Below are 13,724 nucleotides of genomic sequence, written 5' to 3'. Positions count from 1 at the left end.
CTAGCAAAGGATGTATACTGAATGCAAAATTTATCTGAAAACAACAAAAACCGCACAAACTTGTATAGTTAAGCATTTATTTGCCAAAGCCAGTGAGGCGAGAAATTGACCCCACTGACCTCCTATAAATGACGTGCCTGAAACAAAAATTTATGTTGAATGCTAAAAGTACACAAAATAATACAAACCCTATAGTTTACTTATTTCGTTATTTATTTAGTTAAATTATTTTATTATAATTTTATGTCCCATATTTAAGAACAAATTTATTTTAGTTCTGCATTTTCAGTCTTTTTCCTTTTTCTTCAAATTCAAACATCTGCCCCTGTTTATGCAAGAATGCATGTCAGCTACTGATTATTTTTAACTAAACTAATTTAATATTTGCTTTGCTTTTTGTATCATAGTTTATTACAACAGGAGCTGAAAGTGTTAGTATTTTCAAATGATAAATGGATGCTCTCGAAGGAATGTTTTCATTTTTGACAAAGCAAATCTTAGACAAAAATGTTTTTATTGCACCAAAATATGAGTTTTATTATAATTGTTTTTTTTTTTTTCTTGTGATCGCTGTAATGCATTTTGTTCTTTCACACTTAAAATTTTTTTTACTGTACTGTTGAAAAGTGTTTCTTTGTTTGGATTTTATTTTCATATATCTTTGTTTCCACCAGTTTTTTTTTCATACTGATGATTGTCAGCTTGTTCTTTCGTTTTGTTTTTGCAACTCTGCCTTTCATTAAATTCCTTTATTACTTCAAAAGTACTGTTTGTTTTTGGGACAGTTTTAAATCAAAAATACTGTTGGTTTTTACATTAGAAATAAAATTTACTCTAAATTTGTTTCCTCTTGACGTGTGTGTAGTCCCATCTCTTCCTATTTTTCCTACTTTTTTTAAGTGATTTTTTTTCCTACTTTTTCAATTTTTGATTCCTTATTTCCTACTTTCCCCCCCAAAAAGCCACTTTGGGGTCTGTGCCCCCTGCTAGTTCAAAGAATACATAAACTATTCAAAAGCTGAATTTTACTACTATTGGGGCATGTTTATTAGATAAACTTAAGTTGGGGTGGGAGGGGGGATATTCATTTGATGTAGACTAGTAAAAATCTCTGAAGAGTAGAGTGAAAACTTTTGTTTGCTATTTCAGACAAATCTAATGAGGTTCTTCTGCCTTTATACAGAAGTTTGATAAGACCTCATCTGGAGTGTGCTGTTCAGTTTTGGTCTCCTTATCTGAAGCTAGATATATCTTTATTGGAAAGAGCTCCAAAAAAAAAGCTACTAGGCTAGTGAGATAGATGACTTTCCAATTTAGGTTATGTTCCCAGACTTGAAAGTCTTAATATGTATAGTTTAGAGTAAAAGAGTCAGAGGGGACATGATTCAGTTGTTTAAATTTGTCAATATGAAAGTTTGCCCGGAAAGCAGGACAAGGGATCATTGTTTTGCTCTATTCAAATCTGAAACTAATCTGGAAATTAGGAAATATTATTATGTTAATAGGGTTGTGGGCACTTGGAACAGCTTACCGGCAGAAGCTGTAATGAGTAAAAGGGTAGATAACTTTAAGAAGGCCATTGATCTTCATTGGATGCTAATAAACTGACTAGGACCAGTCTAGCTGGACCCAGAGCCTGTTACTGGTCATCACAGTTTTATTTGTATAGTTTTTATTTTGATAATATTTAGAATGAGTACTGAAAATGAGAACTGGTAGGTTGCTCAGCTTGTCTAGCTGATGTCAGTTTTCTGAAACTTGTAAAAACAGTTCTAAGATTTAACTTAAAACAAGATTTGGTGGAAAGAGGCTTTTCTGTCAACAAGGGAGTTGTAAGAAATAAGTAGCAAAACATGAATTTGGATGCCATTGTTGCTGTCAGAGTAATAAGATTGTCGAAAACTAATCATATACTGTAGGTAAAAATGAAGAAATGATTCACTATTACCATAAAGCACACTCTAAATGCTGGGGTTCTCACGCTGGGTTTGAGATTTTTACTAGTCTATATTAAATACTATTCCTAATTAAGATACACTCATTACATTATTTTTGTTATTTTGCATGATATTCTGTAATTTCTTTCTGAGGTTTAATTAATTATCTACACTAATATTATAAAGAAAGAGAGAGCATAATTTTGTGTGTTTATATGTTCAAGATAATCTCCGGAACCATTGCACCTATTTGAAAAATTCCTTCACTATATGAAAGGTACATTCTTACTGAGTGACATAGGCTATAAATTATGCATTAATGCATACCTGCCAAGCCTTCCGGATTTCCCGGAAGTTTTACGGATTTTTATTTCCTTTTCCGTTTTTCCGGTTATGAGCAAAATCTTCCGGATTTTTCACGTTTTGTAGGAAAAAAATTGTATCTCGCCAATTTTGGCGCTAACGATTCTTTTGTGGAACGTTTTAGGCCAAGTAGCCAAGGAAAGGTTGCCGTAGGAGAATGGCAGAAGAAGTGAGGCAAGATTATGACGTCACGGAGTGATACAGCGCATGACTTCATCGGGATCCAATCAAAGCAAGCGTCGCGCCTGGCAACTAGGGGCTCAATTTCGGCGCCGATTATCTTCTCGTTCTCTCAGTTCGAGCTGTTTGTGCTTTGTTCTTTTTTTAAAATGAGTACCAAATGTTATTTCCAAACTTTTAAAGAAAGCAATAAAAGTAATATTTACTAAACGAAAGTAAGTTCAATTGATATGAAATTCATAACTAATATATTGTTAAATGAAAAGAGGATAGGGGTTCTGTTTGATTTTATTTTGCCTTAAAATCTTGTGGATAAAAATAAAAAAATCTTCCGGATTTTTTTCTCGGAGGTTGGCAGGTATGTTAATATCTTTATACTATTTTTAAAAACTAATAAGTTCTCTTCGTTACCAGTTTATTTCATACTGTTTTGTGCTTATATACGTAAAAACAAACTCTGATTGCTCCCAAGGTTTGCAAAAACCTGGGTTTTTAAAAAAAAGCCAATGGACCCAGGTTTTTTTGGGTTTTTTTGAATAACCCCCCCCCCAAAAAAAACCCAACTAAAGCAGGGTTTTTAAAAGAAATGTGGGTTTTTTTGTCTTTTTTTAGGGAAAATGTGGGGGTACTTGTAGCATATTGTAGAGTAAGTATATGGACAAAGTGCAAAAATTGTCTTTGGGTAAAAAAAGCTGGAAAACTAGTTAAAATTCAGTGTTTTCTGAAGAAAAGTATAAAAGACTATGAAACCCAAGAATGGTGAAGTTTCAGATTTTTTAGTTTCCATGATTACCAACAGTTAAGGCAAAGTTACTTCTCGAGCGATAAAATCTATTGTTCGTTTTTAACTACTTTTTTTTTTTTTGCATTTTACTTTATTGTATTTCATTTTGTTGTACAAAACTACTGTAAAACCTCAAGTAGTTTAAATCCTTTTTTACTGAATTCCAGCTTAATCAAGACATTAAAAACTTCTCATGAAATTTAAAAAACCCAAAAGTGGGCTAAATAATGGGTTTTTTTTAAATAGGTTTCTTCCAAAAAAAAAAAAAAAACCCCACTGGGACCAACCCAATTGGGTCCAATCCAGCCAACCCTGATTGCTCCGCATCCACACTGACAGAAAGGTTGAAGGTTCTCCTGCAGACTGAATGCTGAGGGATGGGCACATGTGAAATATAAAAATATCACGATGCCAGCAGGAGAACCGCCAACATATTTTCATTTATTTGAGGCTGCAAAATATAAGGCATATTGCATTCTGTTAGCCTAGGACATTGAAAACCACTTTGAGTCACATAATGTTTATGCTTCAGAATTAAATTGAAATATAACTGCGATTCGCTTCCAGTATGGGTAGATAGACGATAATATCCGTTTTTCAGAAAGCATTCAATTAAATACATTTAGTTCAGAAAATTCTTAACTGAAAGAGTAATTTATTACCGTATGATATTACTGTACATTCAAAGTTAAGAGTTAAAACTATGAGGAACAAAAACAAAGGGTAGGAAAGAATTTGACAAAGAAGAGGAAAAAATAAAAATTATTTGTGGAACTATTCTTCATGATGACAGTATTTAAGCATTTAAAAACGATATAATAAACTAATATCGCTGACAAATATCCTATCAGAAGGAAATTCCAAAAAAAAAACCTGGGGGTATATGGAAAAAGTAAGTTTCCTAAAGAAAACAAGTACAGCATGTTAAAAGGCATCCCGGGATTGAAAGAGACTCACCTCTTAGTAGTAGAATATACAATATTCTTTCTAATAGCTAATTTGAATTTGGTCACATAGCAATTTGGAACATTTTCGTAGTCCAACATATTTACAAAGTCAATTAATAGTTAAAGAGCCTGCCAACCTATTAAGCAGCATATAATGAACTCGGTCTTAAAGACAGCGACATACCTTGGAAACAAACTTTAGTTTATACATGTAACTTTCTGACTCTGCTCCTAAACTCAGATAATTGTTTTCAACTATTTCAACATTAATGTTAACTTTTAAACCCTATTGCTTAATGGTAAACATTTTTAAAAGATCTTTTTGACAACATATTGCAAGGAGAGCGTCGGCAGAAATACTATGATTGTCGTTCAATGTCAAGCAATATAAAGATAAAAGGCAAAATTTGAATGAAGTGGACACTCAACAGGGGACTCTTGTTTGCCACCACCACAGAGAATCAACGAAAAAATTCTATTAAAACATGATTGGTACATGAAAACCAGGAACATAAGTTAATGTTGATCGGCATATACTGTGGATCTAGAAAACATTAATAAATTCAACACTAAAGAATCAAATCGCTTGAAAAATCAACCAACATGCTTTTGTGAATTTTTTTACGGAACTGCAGGAACTTAGAGGTATAAAAACTGACCATTCCACATTTAAACTACTTTGAATACCTCCTCCAGAACGACTCCATACCGTATGTTTAACAAAAAAAAGGGCAATTGGGAGAATTTCTTCAATAGAGTACTTCTCTGGACTTCTCTTCATGCTTCTAAAATTTAAGGCGATATCCCAAAAATTGTATTGCACAACTTTAATTTTTCTAATATATTCAATGGAATTGGTCCCCAATTAAATTCACATCGTTCTTACAGTACCTACAGTACCAGTAGCATATCAGTTGACTTATAATCCTCACATCCACATGGTCCCTGTATATTTCCTTTTCCCAATTTAAGTAATTACAATATCTAATGAAAATTTCTTATGCCATCACCGTAATCAAACATACAACTATACAATACATAGTGCAATGTTACGTGCAGGAAGATTGTCTTGTTCAGTGGGAATTATATGTTAGTCTCTCTTGATATGGAAATGAGGTAAACTAATTTCTTTCAAATCTCATAAAAGCAAAATTAAAAAATCTTGCTTACTATAAATTTTCAAATTGAAAAGTACCTTTATAATCTTTATTATACAGTCGACTGCCACTACAACACAATCCGACTTATGCGAAATGGCTATAACGTGGTTTTTTTCATCAATTAAACAATTTTAGACATAACGTGAATTCCTTGCTCACAACACGAAAATTGTCAGAAGGGAATCGCGGTGTGTAAGTGTTGGCTTTGTTATAGGTTACTAACATTTTTTTTTTCGTGAATGGACTTTCATCCCTTTAGCATTACTGAGAGCGAAAGTTCCCACACTGTACTAGTCTGATACATCGCTTATACAAATAACTACTCCTCATTTTCCATTTTTTTTCATTCTAAAGTGAAAGTTGTTAAAATATAAGGACACCTAAGAGCACTGTTTCATCTTGTGAAGAAAAAATGAGAAAGTTTCTGGCAATTAAAGAGAAGCTAAAGATTATGTGCTTGAACAAGTGCGTCGAAGGTAGCACGAGTAATCTTCCATTTGTGCAATTAAAAGTCAAGAAAGGAAGTCCGTAGAAGTTCACAGAGTAGTATCAAAGCAAAATGCAAAAGTTATGAAAATGGAAGCTGCTCTTGTATTGTGAATTTAAAAAAACAGAAAAAGGGATGTTGTGTTGCCATAGATGGAAACGTTATAAAAGAACTAGTAAGGCAACTGTATTGTGTATTTAAAAATATGTAAGAATAACGGTTTGATCACTCAGTATAAATTATCCTCATCTTCACTTTTTTAAGTTACAAGTATCATTACTGGATCCACTGTATAAAACTATACTGCATTTGTTTTTCTTACTACATACTATACGTACTGTACTGATTTATTTTATGCCTTTCTTTCCCATTGATCCTTGATCTTGTACATGGTAGCAGTATTTTATGTTGAATAAAATGCTTTTTTTTTTTAAATTTAAAATACAAATAAAAATTCAGTTTTTTATGTAAGAAACAACACTGTATAGCTAAGAAATGGTTTTTAACAGTTTGAGGTGGTGTTTACAAGTGTCTAAAGTAATTGGGTTTGTTTATAAAGTTTTTACGCATAGCCTTTTCCACAATGCGAAATTTCGACTTACGTGAGGAGTCTTGGAACGCATTCCTTGCGTTAGTTGGGTCTCGACTGTAGCTAGTTTCTGGGACGGGCTTCTAGTGGACAATAACTGAGTAACTTTCAATAATTAAGGTAAACACACAAGTAGTGGCCAGTGCTTCAGTTATTGGACAATTCAAGGTTTATACAGTCGAATCCCGACTTACGCAAGGGATGCGTACCAAGACCCCTCGTGTAAGTCAAAATTTTGCGTTGTGGAAAAAGGAATGTGTAATTTTTTAAAAAAACATACCTAATTATTTTAGACACTTGTTAACAAACTGCTTTAAACCATTCCTTAATGGGTTCGTTTCCAAAATTTTAAAAGTGTTTTTTTTTTTTCTGAAAGAGCATACTTACAAAAACAGGATCTGACCATTTTTTAAATAATTTGACCAAGTTTAATATTTAAAAAAAAAAAGAACTTTAATCGGGGCGCTTTCATTGTTTACGCTTCTGGCGATGACATCACAAATGATGAAATGCCATTCAGTTTTGCCATCCACAGACCACAATATTTAATTCACATCTTTACTCACGTGCACTGGCAACGATAGGGTTGATAGCAAGCATAGAGTGCAATATTTAATTCGCTTCTTGATCAACATAACATGGAAACACGGTAGAAAGATGCGCCAAAGTACATCGTTTGTGATGTCATAAAGGCCATGCCTTGTTTGAAAAATCGGACACTTTAAAAAATTAATTAAAAAATATCTGGAAAATGAAAGTATTTTATGGGTCCATGTTATTTTTTTTTGCTTTTTCTATCAATTTCAGTGGCTAAAAATAGTACTTTTGACTGATGGAAACAACCCCATTATACATTATCATTTCTTGCATAAGTAACGGAATTTTTATTTCTATTTTTAAAAAACTGTCTTAATCAACATAAAATGCTGTTACAATGCAAATTCAGTTATCAACGGGACAGGAAAGAGACATAAAATGAAGCAGTACAGTAGGTACAGTATGTAGTAATAATAAAATGATGTTCTTTAATAATACTGTGCAGTAGATGCAGTAATGATACTTGTAACTTAAGTAAATAAAGATGTTAATTTATGCTGCGTGATCAGATCGTTATTATAATGTATTTTTAAATACAGTTGCTTCGCTAGTTCTTTTATAACACTTCCATCTACGGCAGAACCCCTTTTCCGGTTTCTTTAATCCTCAAAGAGGATGCATTTTCATAATTTTTGCATTTGGCATAGACACTACTTGGCGAACTTTTATGGATTTCCTTATCTTGACTTTTAATTGTACACATGGAAGATACGCTCACACCTAATATTGTCGTGCTAATTTAGACACATTTTTTAGTTGTTCAAGCATATCGAGAACCTTTAGTTTTTCTTGAAATGTCAGAAACTCTGTTTCTTTCTGTCTTGACAAACTTTAGATGGAACAGTGCTCTTAGGTGTCATTATATTTCATCAACTTTCGCATTTAAAATGAAAAAAAATTCGATAAATGCAAAAAAGTGATTTGTATATATGAACAAAGCTATGTTCAGATTAGTACGATGTGGAAACTTTCGCTGCCAGTAATGCTAAAGGGATGAAGGTCCATTCACGAAAAAAAAAAATAGTAGCCAATAGCAAAGCCGATACTTTCACACCTCGATTCCCTTTTGAAAATATTCTTGTTGCGGGCGAGGAATTCGCGTTAGGTCTAAAACTATTTACTAATGAAAAAATCGCGTTATAGCCATTTTGCGTTAGTTGAATCGCGTTGTTGTGTGATTCAACTGTATTAGGAAAAATTAGATTCCAGGTCTCACAATGGATTTAAAAGATCATCAAAAATGCTGGATGCTGGAGGTATAACTTACTGCACGTTTCAATCCATTGGGAAACCTAGAATCGTATTTTTTCAAATATAAGCCTTGAAGTGGCTACTACTGAAGCACTACTAAGCATTGGCCACTACTGGTGTGTTTACCTTACTTGTCTTTATGTTTAAATATTATTGTAACCGTAATAAAAATTTGCAATTAACACATTTGTAACAGTTATTTTGTACCTAGTAACTCATTTTTTTTTTCGGGGCTCAAACATGGTTCGCCCTTTTTCTTTTAAAAAATTTCAAGCAGTTTTTGGATCAGAGCAGATTGAGAAATGCTGCTCTAGACTCTAGAGTAGAAAAGAAAAGAAAATATTGAAGAAAGGGGAAAAAAAAACTTTGGCACACCTGTAACTAATCCAGTTCCAAGAGAGAAATAAAATCATATTTTTCATTATTTTCTCCTTTTTCTTATTTTTCAGTCTTATCTTTTCAAAAGCTGTCCTGCATATTGTGAATTGACTGCTTTGATCACTGAATACACTTCAAGCTTACCAGAGGCAGTTATTCTTACTGCAGGCACCAAATTATGCATTTCTAAAACTATTTTTTTTTCTCACCTAAAAATAAATATTTTCTTTTTATCTATGAAGTTGGATTTAAATGTTTGCAAAACTCATCGTATGCGGTGTCAACTTGGCAATTATTCTTAGATTCATGGATAGAACAACCTTAACTTGTTTTATCAAGCTCTTCCTATCCTGAGTGTCTAACCACGTTTCAAACCTGATACAGCTTAGAATGGCCCAACTGTGCTCCCTTTTAAACTCCTTGTACAAACCTGTTAATATATTTCTTTCATAATGGTTCCAATATCCTGTATACATAAAAAATAACTTTTTTAACTTCTAGGTCAACCAGCTCTAAATGGTCAACTTGTTTCTGGTTTAAATATGCACTCAAACACATTGCCTAGTTCTCCTCCTCCTGGAAATCAGGTTATGAGAGTAATTAGCACTCCATCACCTATTGAAGGTCTAGAAAGCCTTTTGGGATCAAATTCTAGAGTTGGCAGTCCTCTTAATGGTCCTGTGATGAATGGGGGTTCATTGCTTCCACATGGAGTTCACAGTCCTCCTATATTACCACCTTCAGGTAAAATTAGTTACTACTCTCTCTTATTGTTTGACATTTTTAACTATTATTGCCAAATGTATAATAGAGTCGAACCCTGTTATAGCAAACCTGAGATATAGCGATGCCCCATTTGTAATGAACCTTTTAAATAGTCCAAATTGAAGTCTGTGTCATATGTTTGTAACGATTCTCAAATGCTAGAGAATCGGCTATAGCAATCCAAAATTTTCAAGCTTTTCATCATCTAGTGAAAAAAGTAAGAAAGTCATCCCATCATTCAGTACAAAGAAGCTAGTCTAGTTTTATGAGATTTGGTATTTTCTGATCTATTCAGAAACCTTTCATGAAAACAACTTCACTGTTGATATTAATAAAGAAACAGAAGATATTAGTTCTGGACCTTCAATTTCAGCTCCAAAGGCTGCTGTCAATGTTAGTTTTTTTTTTTTTTTTTTTTGTTTACAACAGATTGCGGATTTGTCTACAGTAGTAACAGTTAATTAAAACATTGGCAAAATGAATATAAAATCCAAAAGCTTGCAACTGAAAACAGCATCCTTCTTCCAAGAAAAAAGGTATGTTTTTATAGTTAGCATATTATTGATTTGTATTTACTGTAATATTCGTAATTCATAAATATAAATATCAATGAGGTTTAATTATAATGAGTATTTGATAATATTTTTCTCAAATGTTCATTTAAAAATATTTTACTGAAAAAATTGCCAATAACTCTATTACATAAAAACTTCCATATGTAACAGTTGGTAGAGTTATGAAAGAAATTCACAACTCTACCAAGAGAACTAAATTCAGTTATTTAGATGCAAAAATAAATAAATAAATAAATAAAAGAAACATAAATAAAAAGCTTAATTTTTTTTAATTGTTTTTCCAAATAACTTTTACATGATGTTTTAACAAAAATTATTTTTAAATCATAGATTGAAGAACAATAAATTGATGATTAAATACATGCACTTATGTTTTAAAACTTGTGCTACTTCTTTTTAAGTTCATATTTTTAATATGATACATTCTGTAACTATAAAAAAATTGTAATTCATTGCATTTAAATCAATTATTGTACTGAATTTTGAACACTGTCTTTTGCACACACGCATAAATGTCCAAACATTTGGTTGCTACTATGGAGAAATTAACATGCATATAAATTCAAATTTTTAACGAATTCAACTTCTTCTTAACTAGACTAAACTCAGCTGTATAAATTAGCTACATATATGTTTATACTTGAATATTCACATTGAATAAATATTCTGTTTTTGATAATTACTTACAAAATATAGTTTCTCAAAAAATAGTTTTGGACAGTTTTGGACATGAAGGTTTTGAACAAACCAGTAAAAACCTTGCCAACCTTGCTTTCATTTGTACACATGCATAAATATGGGGAAATTTTGTCAAAATTATTAAATTTTTTTTAAAAATAATGCATACAAATTGAAAATTTTAATCAAGAATTCAACTTCTACGTGACTACATTAAAATCAGCTGCATAAATAAGTTGAATGTTTACATTGATTAATGTTTAATATAAATCATTACTTTGATACATTTTATTCTGTTTTTGATGTTTTCTCACAGAATACAATTTCTCTAAAAAACATACTTTTGGACAGGACTGTAAAAATCAGGGCTTTTATTGAGGTTTTTACCATAGTGTCCAAAACCTTGCCAAACCTGGTTTATCACTTAAATATGACACAAGCTTGTTTGGTTTGTTTGTGTAAATTGTATTGTTGGGTAAAGAAAAATGTTTTGAATTAGGGTCATTCCATGCAAAATGAGCAAATCAGCTGTGACTGACATGTCACAGACTTCAATGAAATTTTTTATTTAGGTAAATCATGCATATATATGAGGGAATGCAAAGTATGTAAGTTTAAAAACTGTTTGTTGCTTTGTTATTGAAATTAGAAGTTGATGCTAACGCTAAGCCTAAATTTTCAGAGTTCATGGCAGCCAGTTTGTGACTCAATAACTCTAAGTTATAAACGTAAACTTAAAAAATAAATATTTTCACATTCTATAAATAAATCTCTATTAGGAAAGAGGACATTAAAATTTATTCGGAGCTCTTTTTGAATCTGAGATATTAACAAAGATTGAAAACTTGCCAATTTACTTCAGATTTCAAATCACTCTTCTAGCTCTTTTAATGAAAAAAAAAAAAAAAACAGCAAAAAGGATTCAGATTGAAAAACTATCTATAACTAACTGTCTGCTCTAATTTAGTAATTGTTTTTTAATTCCTTAATGATGAAGTCATACTTTAAAAAATCAAAAATTTCCGAAATTTTCATTTTTTTCTCTAGTTTAGATGCTTGTTTGAACATGAGGGAATGCCCTTAATTTACTTACTCTTTTAAACGTAACATATTGAAGTGTCTTTTAGATAATACTTAATTTTAATCGTTGGAATCAGCGTATTTTTGTTACTAGAGTAGCTGGAACTAAGGTAAAATTCCATTAGTTACGGCTATTTATTGTAAGTTTAGCAAGACTTAACCATTTCTTTCATGTTTCATTTTCTCAAGAGTATGTTTATGAAGTACTTGCTGAAATGTTTCCCTAATTAATTTGAATGTATGCTCAGTTAAATATGTCCAGTATGTATAATTAAATATAATTGTGCCACTGAAAGTTGAATTTTCCTCTCTACCAGTGGTACAGGAAAAAAAACCTGTAAAGTTTCTAGAAAATCTATCATGTCAGCATGACTAAAAGACCATATTTTGTTTAAAGATCAAGAAAGAGGATCATTTCGTCTAATTCTCAATAGCATTTGAGATTGGGGTATGAGTTTGAGGAAATTTGTTTTAACCATGAATAAGTATATTTTACAAAATACACTCATTTATTTCAACCGTCCTGCTGCGACGTTCTTTGAAACAAAAGGGTTCCTTTGATAGCAAAATGGTCTATTTTAGCTATAGTTTTTCTGTCCAGAATAAAAATTGCCAGCTAAACAACATTTGCCACACAATGAATCTAATTTTCAATGGAAAACAGATTACTTTTCTTTCTACCATCAATGGCAAAAATGCATATTTTGGCATATTGATAAAACTATCAAACTGTTATCTGTCAAAACAAGTATGCATAGGTCATACAATAATCCACTTATAACTGCAAGATATTTTCTCCTTCTGCCTGCTACAATCACAAATAGTTTTTTTTTTTTTTTAAACTCATGAATGAAACTTGTCAATCTTGAAAGTTTAACAATTTATTGAATTACCTTTAGCTGTCTTGGAGATTTTTAATCATCATCATTTCAGCTCAATTAACTATTGAACACCTAAATTCCTAGTCTCAGATTTATCTCAATCATTAGTGAAAGAAGCATATGTTTGAAGAGAAAGAGTTTAGGAGATCAGGCTAAATCCAACAATCAATAATTTCATTTGTTTGTTACATGTATATAGCAACTATATGCGACTGGATAATGCTTTTCTACACATTGATTTTATGCACCAATATCTTTTCAGAGAAGTGATTTTCTTATTAAGTTAGAGTGAACCCAAATGGACCGTTACTATAGTACACATGACCTATTAAAGATGACGTCTGGAACTTCTTGAAGTACATTAATGAAAGTACTATAAATGTCTTCAACTGGATTTTCCTACAAAAGTTGAGCCAAATTTTTAGCCAGATCGAAAGAACTTTTGTAGAAAAAAATAATATTTTGATGCATTTAATGTATAATATTTTAATTATTATTGCTTAAGATATAAATTTTATCCACTAATTGTTTTATAAATTTTACACTATGCCAGAACATTTTTTCAAAAAATTGAAATGAATGTTAGATGTACTTGCTTTTGCATCATTTAGTTATTTATCTAGTTCTTTGAATTTTTGTAATTTCACATAAAACACAAAGAAAATGCTAATGTTCTGATTTTTTTTTTTTTTTTAACTTGGAAATCCAAAACCAATTTCAAAAATTTTCAAGCGAATAGTAGAAAAACTGTTCTATATTTCTGCAAAATTTGAAAGTTGTCGAAGATTTCCCTCATTTAAATTTTTGGGCCTATGTGAAGGGGAAAATCGCGGTTTTGCAAAATGTCACTAAATTCAAAACTGATTTTGAAGACAATAAGAGTTAAAATACAACTTCAAAAGTACGGTATTTCTTTTATAACACTTAGCATGTTATTGTGTCTCAATTTCAGCAAAGCTAATACACTCCTCAAAGCTTGAGATTAAAAAATATAATGCTTAATTATGAGAAAACTGAAATATTTTCAGTTTTTAAAACAGGGTTAAAAGTTAACTATAATAATCTTGAGAAA

General features: G+C 31.4%; 1 protein-coding gene across 1 annotated transcript in view; it reads left to right on the top strand.

Annotated features, from left to right (window-relative positions):
• Positions 1-13,724, top strand: part of LOC129231581 (brain tumor protein-like) — a 124,103-nt gene that overhangs the window by 93,171 nt on the left and 17,208 nt on the right. Inside the window, 1 exon segment of the mRNA XM_054865939.1 lies at positions 9,175-9,417. Coding sequence (XP_054721914.1) covers positions 9,175-9,417 — 243 coding nt within the window.

Source organism: Uloborus diversus, chromosome 10 (genome assembly GCF_026930045.1).
Source record: "Uloborus diversus isolate 005 chromosome 10, Udiv.v.3.1, whole genome shotgun sequence".
Lineage (NCBI taxonomy): Eukaryota > Metazoa > Arthropoda > Arachnida > Araneae > Uloboridae > Uloborus > Uloborus diversus.
The sequence above is the reverse complement of the archived record's forward strand: the minus strand, read 5'-3'. Positions and strand labels throughout refer to the sequence as shown.